Source organism: Ailuropoda melanoleuca, chromosome 2 (genome assembly GCF_002007445.2).
Source record: "Ailuropoda melanoleuca isolate Jingjing chromosome 2, ASM200744v2, whole genome shotgun sequence".
Lineage (NCBI taxonomy): Eukaryota > Metazoa > Chordata > Mammalia > Carnivora > Ursidae > Ailuropoda > Ailuropoda melanoleuca.
Window position 1 is genome coordinate 44717877 of NC_048219.1, and position 22935 is coordinate 44740811.

Genomic DNA, 22935 nt, shown 5'->3' on the forward strand with positions numbered 1-22935 from the left:
TGGTTTTATTCAAATTATCAAGAGCAAGTACGGCCCCAAAAGAAATATTAATTATATACAGATATGCAATAGGCATTTATGAAATAAAATTAGCTATTACCATGAATCCCATAAGGTATTATGACTGAACTATTATATGTAATATGTTTGTAATGAACATGATGCAAATATATAGAATGTAGTTTTTTTTTTTTTTTAAGATTTTATTTATTTATTTGACAGAGAGAGAGACAGCCAGCAAGACAGGGAACACAAGCAGGGGGAGTGGGAGAGGAAGAAGCAGTCTCCCAGCAGAGCAGGGAGTCCAATGCAGGGCTTGATCCCGGGCCTCCAGGATCACGCCCTGAGCCGAAGGCAGATGCTTAACGACTGAGCCACCCAGATGCCCCTAGAATGTAGATTCTTATTTTGCAACTCAACCTTAAAAAATTTACAAAGGATAATGAATACTGAGAAAATAGCCTGTAAGTGTGATATAATCTAATAAATTCTAAAAGCACTAACATAATTTTGCGTACTAAAATTCACTTGTCATTTTTTTAGTTTCATGAAAACCATAGACTAGCAGCGAGGATATCTCATTTAGGTTGTTTTATAAATAGCTACATGACCTTGGTTATTTTATCACTTTTAAAATTCTCCCCTCATTGAGCCTCTCTGAGGATCACAAGGAAGAATAAGCTATGGGAGTTCCCCAAAAAGTGTTTAACAATATAAAGTATGATAATGTTTTTCTGCTGACTTGTAAACTGTTTATCTTTATATATTTTTAATTTGTTTTTGTTAATTCCTATCTGGGTGGCTCAGTCAGTTAAGTGGCTTCCTTCAGCTAAGGTCATGATCCCTTGGGTCCTGGGCTTGAGTCCTGCATCAGGCTCCTTCCCTGCATCAGGTTCCTGCTTCTTCCCCTGCTTGTGCTCTCTCTCTGTCTCTTTCTCTCTGACAAATAAATAAATAAAATCGTCAATAAAAAAAAAAAGAGGGTATGAGTCTAGATAGCACCTAAGGGTCCTCTCCATACTACTGTCTTTGCTCCTCTTCTTTAATACATTGACATATATTTATTATTTGTTCCTCAAATCCCTTTTTTCCTATGCACACTCAATCAAATCCTGAATCCTGGTAGCAAACTCAAGACAAGAATTATGGATCATGAAGACATCACCTTAATTATAATAGTGGATTTTAGTATTTAAAGGCTACATTTCAAGGCACCTGGATGGCTCAGTCAGTTAAGCATCTGCTTTAACTCAGGTCATAATCTCAGGGTTCTGGGATGAAGCCCCGCATCAGGCTCCCTGCTCGGCGGTAAGTCTGCTTCTTCCTCTGCCCTTGCCCCTGCTCTCACTCTGTCCCTCTCTCAAATAAATACAATCTTTTAAAAAAATTAAAAGTAATAATAATAATAATAATAATAAAATAAAGGCTACATCTCAAAACTAAAGGGAGAGTTTTTATCTCATCTGTAACAAGAGGCAAAATTTTTATTATATTCCACAGCAACGCAGTGCAGTTTTCCAACATATTAAACCTGGTACATAGGAAGGGAGTTCATACATAGAATATATCCTAAAGGGTAAGGATCTTGTCTATTTAATGGATGCTTTCAAGAGCATGAACATAGGCAAGCCTAATAACTGTTCATTGACCACAATAAGATACAAATAAAACTATTCTTGTATGTAGTTTTTTGTCTTAGGCAAAACTGCAATGCAGGCAAAGTTCATCTTCTGTTATCACTCACCTCTTATATTGTTCTTATTCATCAGTTCTCAGTAGTAATTCTGATTTTTACCATATGATTTTTGTGTTTGTGGATTTTTTTCATTTAAAGTGATTTTCTGAAACAATTACGTATACAATAAAGTTAAACCAATAATAATAATAGCAATAATACAAACCTATCAATCACTTACTTTGTACTGCAATGCACTAAGTGCTTTATGTAAATTTCTTCTTTTGATCCTCATAGCAACTCTATGAAGCACGGATTCATCCCCTTTATATAGATAACAAAACCACAGCTTTGAAAGGTTAAGTAAACTGCCTGAACACACACAGCTTGGAAGTACAAGAATCAACATTGCTCTGACTTTGAAACCTGAGGGCTTAAAAACTGTACTTTCCCCAAAGGGTGTTTATATATTATAGAGATGTCCATCATCCCTTGGTTTCATATAAAACCAAGATTTGATTATCTATGGGTAAGTCTAATTGGTATGAAGAATATATCTGAACACAAACTTTCTTCTCACCCATCAATCCTAAGAACTACAATTCACAAACAGCATGCAATAATTTACAATATTTACTAAGCATTCACTGTGAGCCAGGCACAGTTTTAAGTAATTCACAAGTTCCATATAATTAAATATAAATATAAGTAAATCCTCCTAAAACTCTATAAAATATGCATTAGTATCCCAACTTTACTAATGAGGGAACAGGCACAGAAAGTATGCAATTTGTCCAAAGCTACAATTAGTAGCAAAGTTGTGATTCAAAACAAAGCAGTTTGATTCTGAAGATGACACTATACACTGCTATGATCCTCTGTTACCCTGTCAAATACTCCTCAGACCAACTTGTCCGAGTGAAATACACTATGGATGAAATATTCTTAAACAGTTGCTCAAACTGGAAAATACTTCAGATGAATTCTAATTGGCATTCAATACAACTCCACACTTGATTCAATATTTCATCATATAGTAAGGCAGCCAACATTCTTAAAAGCTGACATTTACATGCAGATTGGGTAAACACATTTCTTTTAATAAGTTAAAATATTATTTTTAAAAGTCCAGGAGTAAAATACAATTAAAATAATTCTTGTGGACTTAAAAATAATAAATTTTAAGCACAAGTTTCAATAAGAAATGTTTGACCACGTCAGTATACTCTTTCTGAAAGAGTTCAGATATAGCTATAAGATTATGACTTTTCCTTGTTTCATAGTGAGATTTATTATAAAAGGGTCACAAATAACCATGTTATGAAAATATCATTTGAGTATTTTTACTTAAGGAAGAAAAATCATGTCTTACAGTAATGACAAAAGTAAACAAGGAACACTAAAAATTAATATGAGCCTAAATAGATGGCTATTGAAATATATAACTTTTTCATTACTATTTTACAAATTCATATTTGTTGACATTTAAGCTCATAACCAACTTGGAGATGAATATTGTAATTTTAGTCCCTAGCATGACATGTTAAAAATATTCTCGGTTTGATCACTTTAAAAAAATAAAATTGAATAAGCAAACAGTCTTATGTATTTGTACGTTTCCCAAATTATGCTATGTAGCACAATGATCTGAAAAGATACTTCTCAGAAAAAAAAATCCAAGATAAAATAATTTTGATAAAACTACATATTTGGTAAAATGAATAGTTAACATTGTCATGTTAAATAGCGAGAAGCTTTCAGTTAAAAAAAATCTTGTTTCTAAAACTTAGTTTTTATTGTACATGAAACCTTCTTGAGCACCGACTGGGGTCAGGCACTACTTTGGCCCTGGAGATAAAGCTTGGCAGAAAGCATGCAATGTTCCCCCCACTCTTACATAAAAGTAGCAGGAGAAAGAAAACAACATAGGAGAGATTGTATCAGACAGCGGAAATAGGCACCTCATGTCCAAAGCCAGCCATGTTTGACCAGAGGTCTACCCCAGCCTGGATGGCAGCCTCCAGAAGAGATAGATGACTCTTAAGCTGAGACATAAATGACAGGAGAGATGTTAGAATACTATTTCCCCAACCTACCAGAAAGTTGGGAAAATCAAGTGCAACACTATATGTGAAAATAATGGGATCTATAAAGGACAAAGTGGTGAAGATTTGGGAGATGAGGCTATGACCTCCCCTAAATCCTGGCAGCACTCAAAGTTCTCCTGAAGTGAAAGCTCAAGAACAGTTACTTTTTGTGCAGCCTGAGAAGACATGCACATTGCATATCCAGGGAGAAGAACAGTAAGTGTCCATTACTCTCCTCCTTATTAGGAATGCTGTTTTCTTCTCTAGTTGTTTTCCTATCACAATTGGTTTACCTGCCAGATTATAAAATCCTTGAGGATTTTTTTTTTGTCTTAATGAATCTCAGAAACTTAGAATAATGCCGTCATATACTCGGTGCTCAAGAAATATTAGTTGTATCAGTAAATAAATCATGATTATCAGCTTTCCTCAAAGAGCAAGAGGCATATAGGTTATATAGGTTATTTTATCCTTTATAAATATCAATTTTAAAATGTCGTTTTGATCCCTCTCCAAGAATATGGAGTAAAGGTATGTGCTTCATTTGATAGCTAGGGGCACATTATTTGAAGACATTGGCTTCTAAAATTATTCTTCACAGCAAAATCTTTAGAAACATCTTATAAAATAGGATTAAGATCATATTGATCAGTTAATCAAAAAGTAATTTATATTATGCATAACCTATATATTTTATTTTCACTTAAAATGCATATTTATATATCGGTCTTAAAAGATTGAGTAAACTTCTTTTGTTAACAAAAATGACTACTCACTAAAATATCACACTACCTCTTTATACCACATAATGCTCCAATTAGGATTATCAGACTTTCAGTTTTTGGTTCCTCAAAGTGGAATGAGAATTTAAAGATACTTGTGAAGCATTCTCAGTGTAGAATGCAAGTAAATTTTAATTATTTTCCTACTTACAGTTACTCCAACTACATCTAGTTAAACATAATTATTTTTAATGATTGCCTTTATCGAGTATTTTCAAAGCATTCAACATTGTTTTTGTAGAAACAAAACTCTTTTTCATCACACATATTGTAACCAATTCTGCTAATCTCAGAATTCAACTGACAGAAAGAAATGTTCAAGTACACATTAAAGGAAGTTTATTGGATGCTGTGGGCGCCAATTGGAAATTTTTAGAGGAAATAAACAGTGTTGATCATATACAGGTCAACTAAAAGAACTTCTGTATCAACATTGTAGAGATTAGCTTTCCCCATGACACCATTTGGGGAAATTCTGATCAAAACTGATGAAAGTCTTCTATTACCTTACTATTGGAAATTATCTATGCAAATTGGATGTTTTATTTCTCCAAAAGGAATGTTCCATGTTTTCTATATTTAAGTAGTTTTGTTTTGTTTTTTAATTAAAAGGGAAAGAGTATCTATTGTTAAAGTTAAATATATGCTTGATAAAAACAACTTTAAATAATACATTTTTTAAAAAATTTGTGATGAATATATCTAGAGAAAACAAAACAGAAAAAAATCAGACCCTGCAGCATTTAAAGTTCTCTTTACTTGAAAAATCTGTTCTCTCCCTCTTTTTTTTTTTTTGAAGAAAAATACCGTTCTCTCTCTCTTGAACCACTGCTATGTAGGTACTTCTTTCTGCAAAGAATTTTCTCCTTCTTAGCTATATACCCTAAATTAAGCGAGATGGTAACATAATTTCTCCATTGAGTAATTAGCTAAAGAACTGGCATTAAGAGATATTCACTATCTCCTGGTACTTTCTTTCTTGGGGTAGAGAGTGAAGGGAAGAAGGTATCAAAACAAAATAAAAAACATGGCAATGACAAAAGAGAATGGCTATCATATAACAGTAGGAAAACATTAATTTTTCACTCCAGTATTCTTTATTTTCTTTTCTTCATGTGATTTTATTTCTTCTTAGATGTTTCCATTATTTACTCAATACACATTTATTTTGTGGGATAGGGTAAAGTGTGATGGGAAATGGAACACAAATTAGTGGAAGTTAGAGATATCAATAGTTATGATAGGTATATTCAAAATGGAGGCCCAAATCAAATGTTCTGGAGCCCCTGAAAAATAAGATAAAATCCATAACATTGAGTAGTTCAGGTAAATAGTAATATGAAGAAAAATGTACTGAGCAAGAACTCAGACTGAGCTTCAGTTTGAAAAGACGTCATAACTATTCATAACCAAGGAGTCTTTAAACATCTAAACCTGTGTTTATTCCTTTGTAAAACTGGAATTTTAACACTGGTTAAAACCCCCCATCCAATTATTCTTAATGACAGTAAATATAGTCCCTGAACCAGTAAAATGTTTACTAATGTATAGACTTTTGGAGACTGAAGAAATCACCATTTAAAATGCCAGTATTTTATTTCTCCTTAGAAAACTCTTATTGAACATAAAGAAATATTTGAAAAAATGTACCAAAGTCTAATTTTTCTATAAGTGGAAGACCATTAGCAAGAACTCATTTTATATATTTGTCTGTTTTAAAAGTATTTGTTAATGAAATAAATTTATAATTCATTACATAAACTACCATGCCAAGTAAATTTTAAATACTCAATTGTCACTTCTTCATAAAATAGTTCAGTAACTGTATACAATATAACATCTTTTCTTAACCAAAATTTATATAATTACACCATTATAATTTACATAACTTTATATGTTAAATTTTTTCTCCATGCAAAATTAAATCTAAACTCTTGGACAATCTTTTTGTTTTAATTAATTTGACTGATGATAGCTGTTTGCCTGTTTGACTACCAACCTATGTTTATACCAAAATAAAATAATTTCAAATAGATAATAAGTTGACTCTCCCATTAAGAAGATAATTTTCATTAGCCTTTAATTTTAATTCATTTTTTGGTACTAAAGGTGATCAGCTTCAATATTCCCATTTAATCTTAAAATACATCAAACCTCCTCTATTGAATTTTTTCTAAGGAATATAACTGAGATACGAATGCTACAATCTAATTTAACTATTATAAATTAATTTTTATCCGAAAGTATGTCTCTAATTTATTGGGAATAACAAGTCAATAGTTAAGAGGAGCTCTAGAAATGTAAAACAATCAAATAAACTATTTACTGAATGTTCCACTGAATATCTGGTTATATATACTGCAGCATCAGAAACCAAAAGTTCTTTACCTTTAAAACCAAACTAAGATCTGTTTCTTAAATCTCTAAGGCATGTAATATTAAGTATACCCATTGGGAACTTCTAAGATATTTGGAAAACCTCCAATGAGCTTCCTTCCTAATTTTATGAATTTTAAAATTATTTTCATATCAGGCTATAGAAATCATAGGCATTATCATCATTATCATGACACACTATACTTCACAATTCTCCCACCCTTACATGTATTTGGTCCCATAAGCCTGGGACTTAATTCTTTCTCCCCACTTTGGATATCCTATTGTATGAGCCTCTACTCTAAAAAGAAAAAAAAAGTTGTAGGGAAAAACACGATAGCACCCTTCAGTCTAGAATTCAAGTGATTTTACTTAATCAAACACCAAAAAAAAAAAAAAACCCAAAATCTTATTTTTAGGTAGTGTTACATTTAAAAAGAACGACACAATGCATACTTCTTGAGATGACCTTTATTGAAAATATTTCCCATCTATGTTACCATATCTTCATAATGTTTTTGATAAAACATTTTCTGGGAGTATGGCAGTGATATTCACAGGGCAAATATGTCTCCCTACCTCACAAAATTTCTGGTAAGTGATTTATATAACACTAAAATGAACGCTAAGAAATGGAGATATAGATACATATTCACCTTAACATATACTCCAAGTGGGACTTGTGTAAAAATGTTAATTAACAGCAAATTAAAGTAAAATAACAAATTAAAATACATGTGTATTTCATATACATATAACTCCCAAACCAAACATGCCATAGCTCTATTGTGAGAAACTATTTTTTTTTAGATTCATGTACTCATTTCTACAAACACTTAGCTCACCAAGCCTGTTCAAGGCCCAAGGGATACAAAGGCAATTAAGGTAAGAATTCTGCCTTCCCAAGGCCTATAGTGGGGTAGAAGTATTTCATAAAACATGTATATAAATAATTAAAATTCAAGGAAAGAGCTGCTTATTTTCACTAAACTCATTTTGTTAAATCCAACATTAATTCAAGGTAACTAGACTTACAAAGTTATGAAGGGAATAAATATGCAGATACATACATATATATATATATATATATATTTGGATACATAAATTTGGGGATACACATAAATATATCCATGTGTTTAAATTTTTGCTTTCAATACTTCAATGCTGAGCAATTAATGAAGGTTCCATGAAAAAATTAGCATTAAGCTAAGTTTAGAAAATGAATAGAATTTGGAAATTACTGAAAAGCCATTTTGGAAAATCAGTTGATAAGGAAAAGAAGAGGCAACAGCAAAAAGCCCTATCTGAAATAGAGGAGGCAACAGCAAAAAGCCCTATCTGAAATAAAGGATAACTCATGAAGTAAGTCCCTAAAGCATGCTGGATCATATAGAAGTAAGCATATTACCAGAGAATCTTGATTTTTTCTGGTGTCAGCTAATCCCCAAAATTATTAGCAAAGGTCTATTGTTGTGGTAGTTATAAAAATCGTAATAGCTAGCATTTATTTACTGTTTATTTTGTACCACACATGGTGCTATGGAGTATTCAAACTTATATTTAATTCTTACAACCTATAGGTTAGATACTATCATTAACCCATTTTATACAGAACTAATCTTAAGCAGTTTCCTGATTCAATTTTATTTAATGATTCAAAGAAATATGCCACTATTTTTTAAGGGCCTAACTTAAATGCAATTCTAGAGTAGCTAGAACTAGGAGAAGGATGAGGATATTGAAAAGTTTAGAATGAATTTGAAAAAGCAAAAATATTCCGGTACTGGAGAAATACCAAGGTGAATAGAGATTTTAATGTAAATGAAGGAAATTAGCAAGAATTTACCTTTTAATGATTTCCCCATATAAACATTAAACCATTGTATGCTACTTGAAAGGAGGTGATATAGGAAAGTCTAGATATTCCCTGTCAGAAACGAACTGATTATGTACGTCACATATAAAGAAAATTTTTAGAATACTCCAGGAAAAGTCAGAAAATCAGCTCATCAATTGTTGAGATTAGAGAGAAGTGTCATCCATTCCATTAGGGGTAGGAGGCTCAGAATAACTCAGAAAATGAAGTGACAAAAGTACAGAAGAGCTATTTAAATGAAGAATCATTTGCTGAAGAATTCCAAATTGTTAATCAGAGGACTAGGTGATAATTATGAAGTGTTCCTTACATATATTACCATTCCAACCAAGAAAAACCATAATGAAAGTATATTGAGATAAGTTTAGGATTTTAGAAAAAACACATAATGACAAGTAGGTGTTTATGCTAACAGAAGAAATTGTGAAGAAGAAAATATAATCTTCCTGGACATCCAAAATATGTCAAAAACTGACAATAAATTTGGGGAGAAATCCATGTATAAAAGTATTCAAAAGAGAGCACAGTGTGAAGGAGGAAAAACATCCCAGAAGAAAAAAATGAGTCCAAGAAATAAAAACAAGATGAATGAGATAGTCATCATCATATGTTCATTTTAAACCTACTTTTTAAAGTAATAGAAAGATACCTGGAATTAAAAATAAGTGAGCCTCAGAAGTTACTGGGGAACAAACAGAATACAGGAAGCACAATATAACACTTAACAATTCCTTCAACTAGATAGTCCTGGCCATAAGTTATAGCTGTATTAAAGGAAGCATGAGAGAAGGAGGAAGAGTAGACATTGACATTGAGCACCAACTATGTGCAGAATACTGCTTTGGGCACATTCAGTGGCTTATTACTAGGATTTACAGTAAGTACAGGGGTAGCAATCAATATTTCCATTTTACAGACAAGAAAACTGAGTCTCAGAAACTATTTGTCTCAGAGCTAATAGTTGGTGAAGTAAAAAGTTAAACAAAAGTTCTTTACCCTGCCCAACACTGTTAAAGGATACAGGTTGAACTAGAATGTAAATTCAATGGGAGGGACCTTATCTCTTATCATGACTGTATCTCAGACTCATGGGAAGTGTCTAGTGTCTGATGGGGATGCAACAAATACATGCTCTAAAACAGGTGAATGACTACCTAAAAGAACATGCTCCTATGGAAAAAACTGTATGATGAGTGGGAAAAATTACAAAACAAATTCCTGAAAGAAGAAAAATGAAGAGTCAATGAAAGTAGATTTACTAAATATATTCTACACAAATAGCAATATGCAAAGTTCTGTTAAGGATTTGCAATAATATAAGTAAATGGCTGTTAAATAAGACAGCAGCTGTTATATTCCTTTGCAGACACAAACATGTAACAGTATACCATAATGTAAAACTGATGGAATAAACATTATAAAATGGAAAAGTGTAGGAATTTGGAATTCAGAGAAGGAAAAGAAAGAAGAGTCAGAACGGGTTTAGAGAGGTTAAAAATGTTCTTGAATTATATGAGACAAAAATAGGACTTTCTTTTGGGAAATCTTTGGATAGACAAAAAACAAATCAACATGAAACTCTCCTTTTGGGTGCACATGTAAGATTTCTAGAAGGTGGATATGTAAGCACACTAAAGAAGAGGCTTCAATTACACACCCATCAGATTAAAAGCAAGTTTTCATCCAACTAGACTATAAACTTCCTTCTACCAGCTAGCAGAAAAAGGCAACCTACCCAGTTTCAACATGTTTCACTTTATGCACTGACTACAATTAACCATATGATTCAATAACAGCATTGATATGTTTAATGAAATTAGAATAAAAACATCTTTTATTGGTCCTCAAATTTTTTTGATCTTCCCATCTACCCTGGGAAATAATGGTGCTCAACACCTTAGGCTGCCTAACCCTTTTCAAGGGAGGGTTTGAAATCAACTTGGTACAGCTGTTTGGAGTTATGCCAGAATTAGTATTCAAATGATTTAATTGGAAACTTGGAATAATAAAGCAAGCAACTACATTTTCTCCTTTTTGTCAAAATGCTCCAAGAAATATTACAATTTCTAAAAAAAGATGAGCATGGGCCTTGGAGACACACACACATAGGATCAACTCCTGGTTATGCCATTTACTATCTGTATTAAAGTTAAAAATTAAATAAATACAATATAAAGTTATTCACCTATGAATTTGTTTCTTCACTTACAAAGTAGAAAAACTGTAGGCTGTCATGGGGATTCAATAAAGTGGGCAATGGATAATGCTCAACTTTAAATGATATTCAAAAGCTGTTCATTTTTTTCTCTTGTATTATCAGTAGTTTCTAATCATTAGGGATGAAATCATTATTGGATGAGAGATTTTATTTCATAATATTTATAGTTTTAAGAATTCGCTCTTTTCCAATCTGGTAAATGCTCGACTATGTAATATATGCTATGTATTTAATTTCATTTAAAATAATCTCACATTTTTCCTCAAACATATGACACACCTTGATTTTTTTTTTATCATTGTTGACTTATCAGTAGGTAAAGTGCAACTGGTGCTTAACAAAGTTTTAGTAAATGAATAAGCAATATATTTATCAATCATTTGCTCTTTTTCTTAGGGAGAGACACAAGATAGGAGAAAAGCCATGGGGCTTGGAATAAAAGGACCTAGATTTCAATTCTGGCTCAGCCACTACCCATTTTACCTGGGGCAGGTTAACTTATTTTTCTAAGCCTGAATTTACTTGGTGATAAAACTGGGAAAGCAATAACTTACTGCATATGGTTGAGGAAGTATGTCATATAGACACTCACTGACTGTTAGTTGAATCTGAATCACAATGATGATGGCTTCGTCATGATTATGAACTTAAATCATTCTGCTGTGCATTTGGCAAATATGCAAAATTAAAGCAAGCATTCATATTTTCTGAGCTTCTCCTAGTTTATTGTCTATGGATAATATGGTGATATATATGGGAAGTTCTTGCCCATACAGACTGCTTCTGAACTGTAATGTCTTCAGCATTACATACAGATGCCCTAAAGAATCAAAAGGGCATACCTAATTCTGAATAATTATTTGCTACCCCAACCAGAATACACAGTTGACTTTCTTTTTTATTCTCACTCTCTTATTGACTATCCCAATGTTGTCACCAGTTATCACCTCTTCTCTCCTAAACTGTCACAAACGTTAATCTTCACTCTCTACCTATTCCACTGCCATCACATTGTACTTTCTAATTTCTCATTTTTTTTTCTGTCTCCTTTCATTTCTTCCTCTGTTCTCAATGTTTCATGTGACCACCCAATTACAGTGATCTCTTACTTCTGTTAAGTGAGTCAAACCACCATCAGTCTGTTGACTATAAAATTTGTGGTTTCTCTGCTATTGAGAGTTCTGGGTTTGCCTCCTGATAATTGCAAAGCCTCTTTTGGTATGTTTGTACTTCCAGATTTGGAGTTACTGCATTTGCTTAGCAGGCTCAACAACAAAAACAAACACAAGTATGTGCATTAAGCAGAATCTTTAAACTACAAAATGTCAAGAGTTCAGCTAAATTACTCCAGGCTGCCACTGCCTAAGCATCCATTTCATGTGGCCAAGCGGCACGCAGGAACCTTGAACTGACTGACTGACACTATCCCTTCACTCGCATATCTCCATTAGAGTCATAAGCAAATCCAAGTTCCTGATACCACTTTCCCAGCAGTCCTCTCCTGCCTCCCCACGTGTATCGTCCCCTTGTGGGAGCCTAAGATAAAACTCTGCTCTTTTGGGTTAGAATTGACCAATAGGGTCTGAATGAAGGAGCCCCCTAACACTCCACCCATCAACCCTCATAAAGGCTTGTGTACTTCAGGGTGGCTGATCTCTCTGCCTGGACTTATGTGGCCCCTGGCGTGTGCCATTTGTCTCCTCCAGGACCTGTGAGTAACAAACTCCTCTATTTCAGTTTTCCTTGTGTGTGTGTGTGTGTGTGTGTGTGTGTGTGTGTGTCTGTTCAACCACAGATCACTATCTGACATTTATCTGGGTTCTTTTTTTTTTTTTTAAAGATTTTATTTATTTATTTGACAGAGATAGAGACAGCCAGTGAGAGAGGGAACACAAGCAGGGAGAGTAGGAGAGGAAGAAGCAGGCTCACAGCAGACGAGCCTGATGTGGGGCTCGAACCCATAACGCTGGGATCACGCCCTGAGCCGAAGGCAGACGCTTAACCGCTGTGCCACCCAGGCGCCCCTATCTGGGTTCTATTTAACAAATGCTATTTTAACAAAATCACAGCAAAAATATACATTCAACGGTTATTGTACAGTTGGTTCACAAATAATTGAAGCAATGATTTAAAAATCATATCGGTAAGTAAATAGTGCCAAAAATTTCAGATTAAGATTAGGAGAAGAAACGCAACATAAAAATATTAGCCAATATAAATGTAGGCTTACTATGTGGCAGGTACTGTGGTAGCATTTTACATGTATTATCTCATGTAATCCATGTAGTTCTGTTAGGAACATACTAATTGAGGGTAAGGCATTTGTTCAAGGTCAAGTAGCCAGTAAGTAATTAGGGAAGTAGGAACTCAAATTCTCATCACTCCCATTCTGGACACCTCAAAGCATGACAGGTTTCAATGAAACTAAACAATTACAAAAGAAGATAAACTCTGTGCATAAGCAAAAATAACTTTTTATATCTATTATTTCACATTAATGATGTATGAGAAAAAAATCGATCAGTGACATACGCTCAAGAAGACAGGGGAGGAATTATTCAAAGATTTATATATAATTTTCTGTTGTGAACATATTATGAAAAATTAGTGCCTGACCCCACTGCAGGCCAAGTTCCAGAATTACTAGCTATCTTTTAAAGTAAACATAAATGAACTAGTAAATTGGAAGGAAGACATATACCTGAATGTAAAATATAATTTTAGAACTTCAGTTTGTATAACATACAACACTTCATCATGGGAAAGATGTAGATTTAGGATTATTCCACTTATTAAATGAATTATATGAAATGAAATTTATTCATTTTCATGGGAATTAGTTATTATAATATATTCTTTTCATTACAAAATATTATTTTATTATTAATTCATTTTATTATAATGTAGTACAAATTATGGGCTTAATTTTGTCATCCCAGTGATGTAAATTTTGGGTAATTTGATCAGAAGTCACTCACATAACATAACACACTTCTCCTTCCCTTTCCCCCGCTTTCCCTCCTCTTGCCCTTTCCTCTTTCTCACTTTCGATTCCTTCAATCAACATTCAGATTTTGAGCACTAAAAATGTGTCAAGCAACGTTAGGCAGTAGAGATGCCATCAATCCTGCTGATTAATTACCAAGACATTCATCGAAAACAGGTTACTTATAAATCAAATATATCTAAAAATGTTCTCCTATAAGAAATGTTATCTATAAGATTAGGAAAACATTATGATTCCTTTGATTTATTCATTTAATATCCCAATACAATAGTATATAATGTTATTGCAGAGAATATACAAACAATACTCTCGCCTTCTGATTGTAGCAATTCTGTTCACAATGTCTCTTAAATCCTTTTAAGATCTCTAAATTTAATTTAGTTGCATGAGAAGAAAGGGGTTTCTGAAGACAACAGAACACATTTTTCCCATGGCCCTTTTAAATCACCCAAAACCTTTCCGTACCTTATGGCAATAGCTATAGTTTTAAAGAAACCCTATCTTGTAGCATAAGCATGGGCACTAGACCAGTGTCCAAACAACTTAGTGAAATTCACTAAAGAACAATTTAGTTCTGGACCAAAAAGGGTTATAAACATCTTCCTTAAATTGAACAAATTACCAGCTATCTGGAGAGTATAAAGCATTGGCTACTGTTCAAAAGAACAACACTTAATGCTGGCAACACTGCCAAATTCCTCCTTTCCTATATTCCCTTTTTCCTAGAGAAAGTGATTAAAAGACCAATTCCCATGCCAGCTGGTTGCTTAAGAGCATCAAAGGTCCTCTGTCAGGATTCAGAACTTGATATGGCTTAGAAACCACTATGCTAATAGATAACCTCTTCAACATTATAAATCAAAGCCATATGACCACATTAAAATTCTATCAGCTAGTATCAATACCCTGTGGTTTATAAAGTACTGTTGACCTGCCTCTGGGAGATGGCTGGAATGATACAGAAGTTCTGCTCGGGTTTGGGGCATACAGCTACTTTTCAAATGAGAGTTATTTGTCCATAGCAAATAGCCAGTTCTCTCTACCTCTGTATCTTTATTGCTTTGATTTAATTGAAACCTTGGGAAAAAAGAAGAGGCTCATGAATTGAGGTAGAAACAGAAAAAATGTTAGAGGTCACAATAGACATATTACTATTTTGAACTGTTCCTCTTACCTGATGATTAGAATTGCAAATGGCAAAAACCTTACTATATAACATAAAATATTTGATCGTCTTAAAATTATAACTACAACTTAAAATCTTACAACCATACCATTGCATTTCAAACTTCCCCTGCTGACTTGTGATATATGGATTTGATAAAAAGTATTTAATCACTATATATATGCAGATCCAACACAGTATTAAATATATTACAATTATTAAAATATGAAACAATTAATAAACTAAAGCACAAACACATTTATCCCTTCACTTATCCTTCCATGGAGTCATTAACTTAAAAAATAGTAGATGTTAGCCTGATATGTGTAAGGTTCTGTGTTAAGGCCCTAGGAAGAGATGAACAAGAGTCATAGTGCTTACACACCCAGCTGTTTTGTCGATTAAAATGAATACAGCAAAGAACAGAAAGTATATTTTAACAAAACACCAAAGAACTTTTGCTACTACTAAATTTCTTCAATATCTTTGAAATGATATTACATTTTTAGATAGAGGGGTCTAATTAAAATCCAATTTGATAATGATTATGACCATGTAGGAAAATCCTACATTTTACTCTCTAGTAGTATGGGAAGCTCTTGTTTCCACTGGTGCATTTGAAACACATAAAATACCTGAAAAAAGAGCATGTGAGCATTTTTTAAAAATTCCCTCTACAAAAGCCAAAAAGCAGGTAGTATGATGTTCCTAGGAAAGAAAAAGCAATAAATTTTATTTTCTCTTATACATAGAAAGCATCAATGACAATCTATAATGGATCAGCAAAACTTTGAAAAGGATGGCATGGCAGAGATCAGTAAGTCCAACTTCCTCCCAGTTCAGAAATCCTCTCTTGAACATCCTTAAGAGAGGGTCATTTCATTAACTATAGTTTTAAATTACCATCTTTCTTGCAAAAGCACGGAGAAATATACCAAAAGTAGACTTTATGGTGAATGTTTATTTATATCGTAGCCAGACACCTACACAATGCCTTTAGGAAGTATTTTGAAGAAGTTAAAGGAAGGTTGCCACATGATCTAATATTCAGTTAAGGAGGGGGGAAAAAAAACTTGTTAATGAAGCTTCCCTTAGCTCTTCTAGTAAGGTACATGATGTGTACAGTGTCTTAATTTATGTTGCTTTGATTTTGATAGAAAAGTGATTTGATTTCTAATCAAAAGACTCAAATGGCTTGAGAGACTAATTTCTACAGTGGCCAAATACTAGAATCATGGGCATTGTTATGACATGTTTCATAAAACTGGAAATTTTGATTAGTTCCTCAGGTATTAAGCTACATAAAAGAAAGGTCTTTAATCCCTATTGATTTCAATAGGCAACTCTGTAGGAATTATCTCAGCATTTTGAGCCCATATCCACAGAGTTTAGCCCTCCTTTTTTTTTTTTTTTGTTCAAAAAAAAAAATACAGAATTATTGAGCCTTGCCAATATTTATTCATCAACTTCATTATTTTCCCATCCTTAGCAACACTATTTACTTAAATATTATTAATCAATGGATATTTAATTAAATATTTACACATTTGGTTTATTATTCTCACCATAATCTGGGTGTGGGAAATAAATCCATCTTTCTTCTGTGTAAAATGCCCCAATGTCGTTATGGTTTAACTTCCTCTCTTTCAACAACTATTATACCCAGTGCTAGTAAGCAACATTTATGGTGCCATGGGCAAAGCAGTCATTTAATCAAATATAATTAAAATCACTGAAATTATTACCTTTCACTATATATCAATCAGGGTTCCACCAGCAAAACTTAATACATTCTGGATATTGAAAACAGAGAATGTAATGAAAGAAATTGATTGCAAAGCGTGTAGAAAAGCTGAGAAGCCGTATAGGTAAGACAACCCATGAATTCAAATAGCGGAAGCCACTACTATTCCTAAGAGAGAAGAAGAAAGAGATGAGAGTTAAACAGAAGCCCAAGAGCCAGTTATCTGGTAGAAGATGGAAGAAAGAGGTCCCACTGGGAGATGGGGACATAGCTGGACACTGCCCAAAGCAACAAAGGAGGGGAGAAACACTGTAGAGCAGAACTCATCATGTCCTGCCTTCTCCCAAAACTACCCTCCACTGGGCAACCACACAACAAGAAGGCAGCTGACGAGGCCTATCTGGGAAATGCAGGCTCAGGGATTAGCTCTGCCATCTATCTCCATTAGCATCAGGTAGCAGAACCACAAAAGTTGGACTGCTTAATCAGGTCCAGAACTGTCACACACAAGGTGTGAACATTTCCCTAAGTTCTTCAGAAGTCAGGTATTGCAGAATTAACTTATTCCATGGAACTGTTTAATTGCAAAGCCAATCTATTTAAAATAAGTACTTCATTAACAAGAATATGTTCAAAGATTTATACAATCACATAGGTTTATCAATTCTTCTAAACAAAAAAGACTAGGCAAAATAAATTTATCTAAAGTTTATCTAGAAAACTTTAAAATAACTACATTGTCCTTTAATATAACAGATATACCAAGTAATACACCATGCTAATTGAACAGCTTTGCAAATCGCTACAGGTAATGGTGTAGCATTTTATATTGTATTCTAGAACACATTTTTTCCAAAATGACTTAGTAGGATAATCTATTTCCCTTTCTTTCATGAAGAAGGAAAAAAACCTCAGAATTTTAGAAATATTTGTCCAACACTACTGAATAAGCATTTAGGTCTTTAAATAATGCTTTAATGTTCTAAATTGAAAATGCCTATATAGTTAAATAATGTATTTGAAATATGTATTGCATCAATGTGTAGGAATGACTCAACAAACAATGTGAGACAATCCGATGATATTCCAAAAGTACAGCATAATTGATTTCTACTGCTATAGGTAATTCTGCATTCTCATAAATTAATCCTTTACTTTCTTATATCCAACAGCATGCATTTCGAAACAAAACTAATTAATGTAGTCTAATCAAAAGGCCAATGTTTTGGACAAATAGTTCTGAGAAGTGATAAATACTCATCATATCCACTTATAAATCTACTTGCAAAAGTTTTGTGGCTTCCAATGAAAATATCTTCTGTGGAAGTGTGCTCTATGTTCTCTGTTGTAAGTAAAAACTGTCCCTCTCACTACAATATCATATTGGGATCTCATGTATAACTTCCATTCAAACCTACTGTATTAAAATGACAGAGTTGTGTTCAACTTTGCTAAGGTAAAAGAAGATATCACATTTAAGAAAAGAATCTCTCTTCCTTTCTTTGATTAAAGTATGACAAGTAGAGAATAGGATATTTTGAATTCATATCAGGAAGGCGGCTTAAAATGTACAAAATTCATACAGAAGAGCTTAAGTAGGAACAGATTGAAAGAATTAGCTTAAAAATGACATGTGTTTAAAAAAATGTTCAGTCACTAAGAGGATATAAATGAGGATGCTCCTTGTATTGTTTCCAAAGAGTATTAAACGTTTTAGACACATTAACATAACTGTGTTTGTTTATGGTAAGAAGAAAACAACTGATTCACATTAAAGTGACTGCAAAACTATACTTTAAAAGTCATCTGAAATTTATGTATTGATCCAAAGCATTGTTACATTTCCCTTAATTCTCCAGGTTTAGAAACAGAGGGTCCTGAAATGTGACCAATGTGGTTCTAGCGTCTTCTGTTCTTTGCTATGTCACCCCATGAAACATTAACTCCTATCTTCCGTGTACTACAAAATACAATTTGAAGATTAGAGAAAAAGTTAATTTCTCCATAGGCAGATTAACAAATTTTGTTAGGCATAAGCTACTAATATGTATTAAACATAGTAAGCAATTGAAGTCAAAATTTAAGAAGCTAATGAAAGCATTTATTTGTGTTTTTAGCAAATTACAATGTATTCAAAGACATACATGCATGTATTGAAATCCAAAGTTTAAGTAAAGGAGGTACCAAATGTTCTATGTGGAATAGATGCATCATTAAATACTCTATCAAGAAGGCCCAAATGAATTCTTCAGAGATTTATCAGTGAATAACACTATTAGGAGTAAGGGAAATTTTGACGCTTTATATATTGCTTCACTAACTTTAAAAGCAAAATTAAAATGATAAAAATGCTGCAATTATTGAAAGGAATTTCATTATAAGTCCACTGTTTAAACTAAACAGAGAAGATCATTTGTAAAATGATAGATATTGTTAGTAGATCACAGAATGATTTCCCTGTTGTATTATAATGCCACTTAAGGAAAGTTCTGTTTTTCTTGATTTTTTTTTCTCTAAAACAGACAGTCTGGCATTTAGGAGATAGAAATGTATCATTTGACCTTTACACTTCTATTTCATTAATGTAACCACAAGCAACAGAGTCACTGACTGACATGTTTGCACTTTCAGGCCTTTAGCTCTTAAAGTTATTTGATAACTGTTATGCCACTATTTGCTCTTTATTAGAGACACTTTGAGGAATGTGTTACATTAAAAATAGGGCATATTGGGTAAAGCTTAATAAATGATATCATGTAATTCAGTAAAGTGTTCTCTTGAGCACCAGATTTTTGTACTTTGATGGGAGGGGGTATATGTTTGAAGCTAAATTTTGTTTTGTTTTGTTCCCTAATGAATTAGAGTAACATCGAATATGATTCTAAGTCTCCAATGTAAAAGCATAAACTATAACTGTGACATTACTGTTGATGAAAAATGTGGCACCTGACTTACACACTCAATTAGTCCTTAAGCTCTGTATGTATTGGTGTGAACAGAGCAAATACCAAATGCAGAAGAAGAGTCAAGAAAAACAACTGATACAATTTAACAATTTTTAACAGAGAGAGAATTTGTTATAAACACATATATTAAAATAGTTTAAAAACCTATGGACAATGTAAAAGGATAAAAAGTGGGATACTCCCTAGAGAATTACAGAATAACTATAAGCAAATTACTTCGGGTAAAAAGTAATGCAGATCAGACTTCTGTTTCATATGACAAGAAATTATTCTAGTTATTAAAAAAATAAACACTGCAATTGGTAAAAACATCACTTAGAAGGATAGAGATTTTATTCTTTTTAAAAGTTTAAGAGTCAAGTTCCCTAATTAAGATATTACAAAAGTCAGGATAGAGCATCTCAGTGGATGTGTTACAGTGTATACAAGTAAACAAGGACTGCACCAAAGCAACAACACTGGAAAGATATTGCCCCACTAGCTAGAGAAGCTTCACTATTGTAACCAATGAGAGAACTAAACCTAGGTCTCCTAGACGCAGAATGTGGTTCCAGATATTTTAATTAGCTACAACATGTATTAGATTCATTAGAAACAAAATACCAAGATATATCATCCAAAGGCAAGTAGTGTATCCTTTAGGTTGAAATGTTCATGTTCATTACAAATAAGCAATATGCTGCCACATACACAGATTGCAGCTCCCATGATCTGTGTTTGCAGCCTCTGACGGTAGTGTTTCATGCTTACCACTGTTGTTCAAACTTCCAAAACAAACTTAATATAAAGAACATAAGTGTGGGTTTCATATATATCCTCTATGTGACATAGAGTTCATAGCTTTTACCAGGAATGAAAAGGTATTTTACTAAGTTATAACAAATTATATGTTACTTTTGTATACATTCAATGGCATTTTGTATTTAAAGCAGCATAGATAACATATTATTAGTGTATATCAGAAATTGTAATAGTATTCCAAGTGAATTTGGTGTCCTAAGCATATCTCAGAAGGTGTAAAACATATACCACACCCAGATCCCAGATCATTAAATTTAAAATATGTTTCACAATTCAAACAGAAACCTATCCCACTCTCTGTCACCTTAGACATGCCATGTATACTGATTTTGTGCATCCACACTTACAAGCCAGCTACCACCCAGTGGAGAGAAAGAAGATCTTTCAGGGAGATTTGAAATGTACGTCAGCTGGGGGTGTCAGGGGGAGAAGGTAGGGCGATGGGAAATGAAGGAATAAGAGTGTTGAGCCTTGTTTAGATCTAAGCACTGCTGATCATCAATTCATATTTTCACAAGAGAAAAAAAAAATGTTTCCAGAAGCTCACTCTGCAGCGTTGCTTAGGGGTAAAATCAGGCTGTGGATGTTCATTAATGACAAAACATTTCAGTGCTCAAGCTTAGGGGAAAGAAGGGAGGAAGGGAGAGTGAGAAAAAGAAGTAAAAGTGAACATGGAAGGGGGGAGGAAGGAGAGGAGGAAGAAGGGATCAAGAGAGACAGAGAGAGACAGACGGGGGGGGGGGGGCCATGNTGTACACATGTGTGAGTGACAGTGTGTGGAACAGTGAAGGAGTGTGTGCCTTTTAAACAGTGAAAGAGAATGTGAATATGAAAGTGGTTGTTAGAGCATGGAAGTGCCAGTGTGTGTGAGTATGTGAAATAGAGAGTATGTGAGTGAGTGTGTTGAAGGGAAAGAGATTTGTGAGTGTGAGAAAATGGTACTGGAAGGGTTCAGAGGGAACATGCATGTGTATGTGACGGTGATGGGAAAGGAGATGAGGAGAGGGATGGGAAATGTGACTCAAAAAAGGGAAGACAAGATCACAGAATAGGGACGTGAACAAGGAAGAGAAAGAAGAAATGGGGAGAAGTGAAGAGTGAAGGAAAGGGGGCTAAATAGGATCAGAAATCAGAATGCTGAAGATAAACATGAGGAGAACATAGAAAAGGGAGGAAAGACTACAGAGAAAACCGAAAAAGGATGAAAAGAGGCGATAGAGAAAAAGGAGAGTAAGAAGGAAGTGGGAAAATGGGAAAAGAAAAATGAGGAGGGAAAAAAGAAAGAGGGGAGAAAAAGATCAGCGGAAAGAAAGAAAGCTAAAGAGGGAGAAATTGAGCCTAAGTGTCCAAGTGAAAGGGAAAATAAATGGGAGCAGGGAGCCTGCAGTTTAAAAAGTCGCTTAGGCTAGAGTAAAATAGAAACAAACCTGATAAACTTGTCAGACTCTCCGAGAGTACCCCATGACAGTAAAACAGAGACCCTGTGAATTGAGTTTCCAAGTGGCACCTGCCCCTCCTAAACCTCACACTTCACTCATCCCCGGGCTACTTGGCGTTCCGGCAAAGTGCTTTAGCATCACGCGTCCAGCTTACTACCTGCCCCGGCGTAAAGGGGCCAGGCTCCGGCAGAACCAGCATCTGGATTTCTTGAGATGTGTGTCTGTTTTTTTGTTTCTGTGGTTTTTTTTTTTTCATGGTGATCACCACCAGCATTATTACTCAGTGTTAAAAATAAAAAAAATTAAAAACAAAGCAAGATGGGTGGAAAGAGACAGAAAGAAAGACTGAGACAAGTACGAAAAGCACGCCGTTCCTCCTACCTAAGCACCGCCGTGTCCCCTTTTCTGACCATCATGTTGTCCACGGCCGCCCAGGGGAAGTCCACACTCTGTCCAGCCGGGAGGCAGGAGGGTAGCAGGCAGCACAGGCTGAGGAGCACCGCCGCCAACCACTGGTTCGAGCAACAAGCACCCTGCACCAACAGCATCATGTCCATCCCTGCTAGGGCTGCTCACTCTCCAGCAGCTTTCAGCTCGCACTCCCCCACCCCCTGGTGCTGGCGAGTCTTCCCGGGAACCAGGCGGCGCGCCACAGGATTTTTTTTTCTTTTTTTTTCTTTTTTTTTCTTTTTTGAGGTTTTTTTTGGGGGGGGCTGGGATGGGTGGGTGGTTTTTTTTTCTTTCTTTCTTGTTTTTCTTTCCCCTCTAGTTGTTGGCTGTTGTTTCTCTCTCTCTCTTT

At 34.1% G+C, this 22935-nt stretch overlaps 1 protein-coding gene across 4 annotated transcripts in view; it reads right to left on the reverse strand.

Annotated features, from left to right (window-relative positions):
* NEGR1 (neuronal growth regulator 1) overlaps positions 1-22839 on the reverse strand; it is an 808029-nt gene extending 785190 nt beyond the window's left edge. For all 4 annotated transcript variants that reach the window (XM_034653698.1, XM_034653697.1, XM_034653699.1 and 1 more), the window contains exon 1: positions 22518-22839. In XM_034653698.1, coding sequence (XP_034509589.1) covers positions 22518-22693 — 176 coding nt within the window. In that variant the 5' untranslated portion in view covers positions 22694-22839. The remainder of the gene's footprint in view (positions 1-22517) is intronic.
* Between the last annotated feature and the right edge of the window lie 96 nt (positions 22840-22935).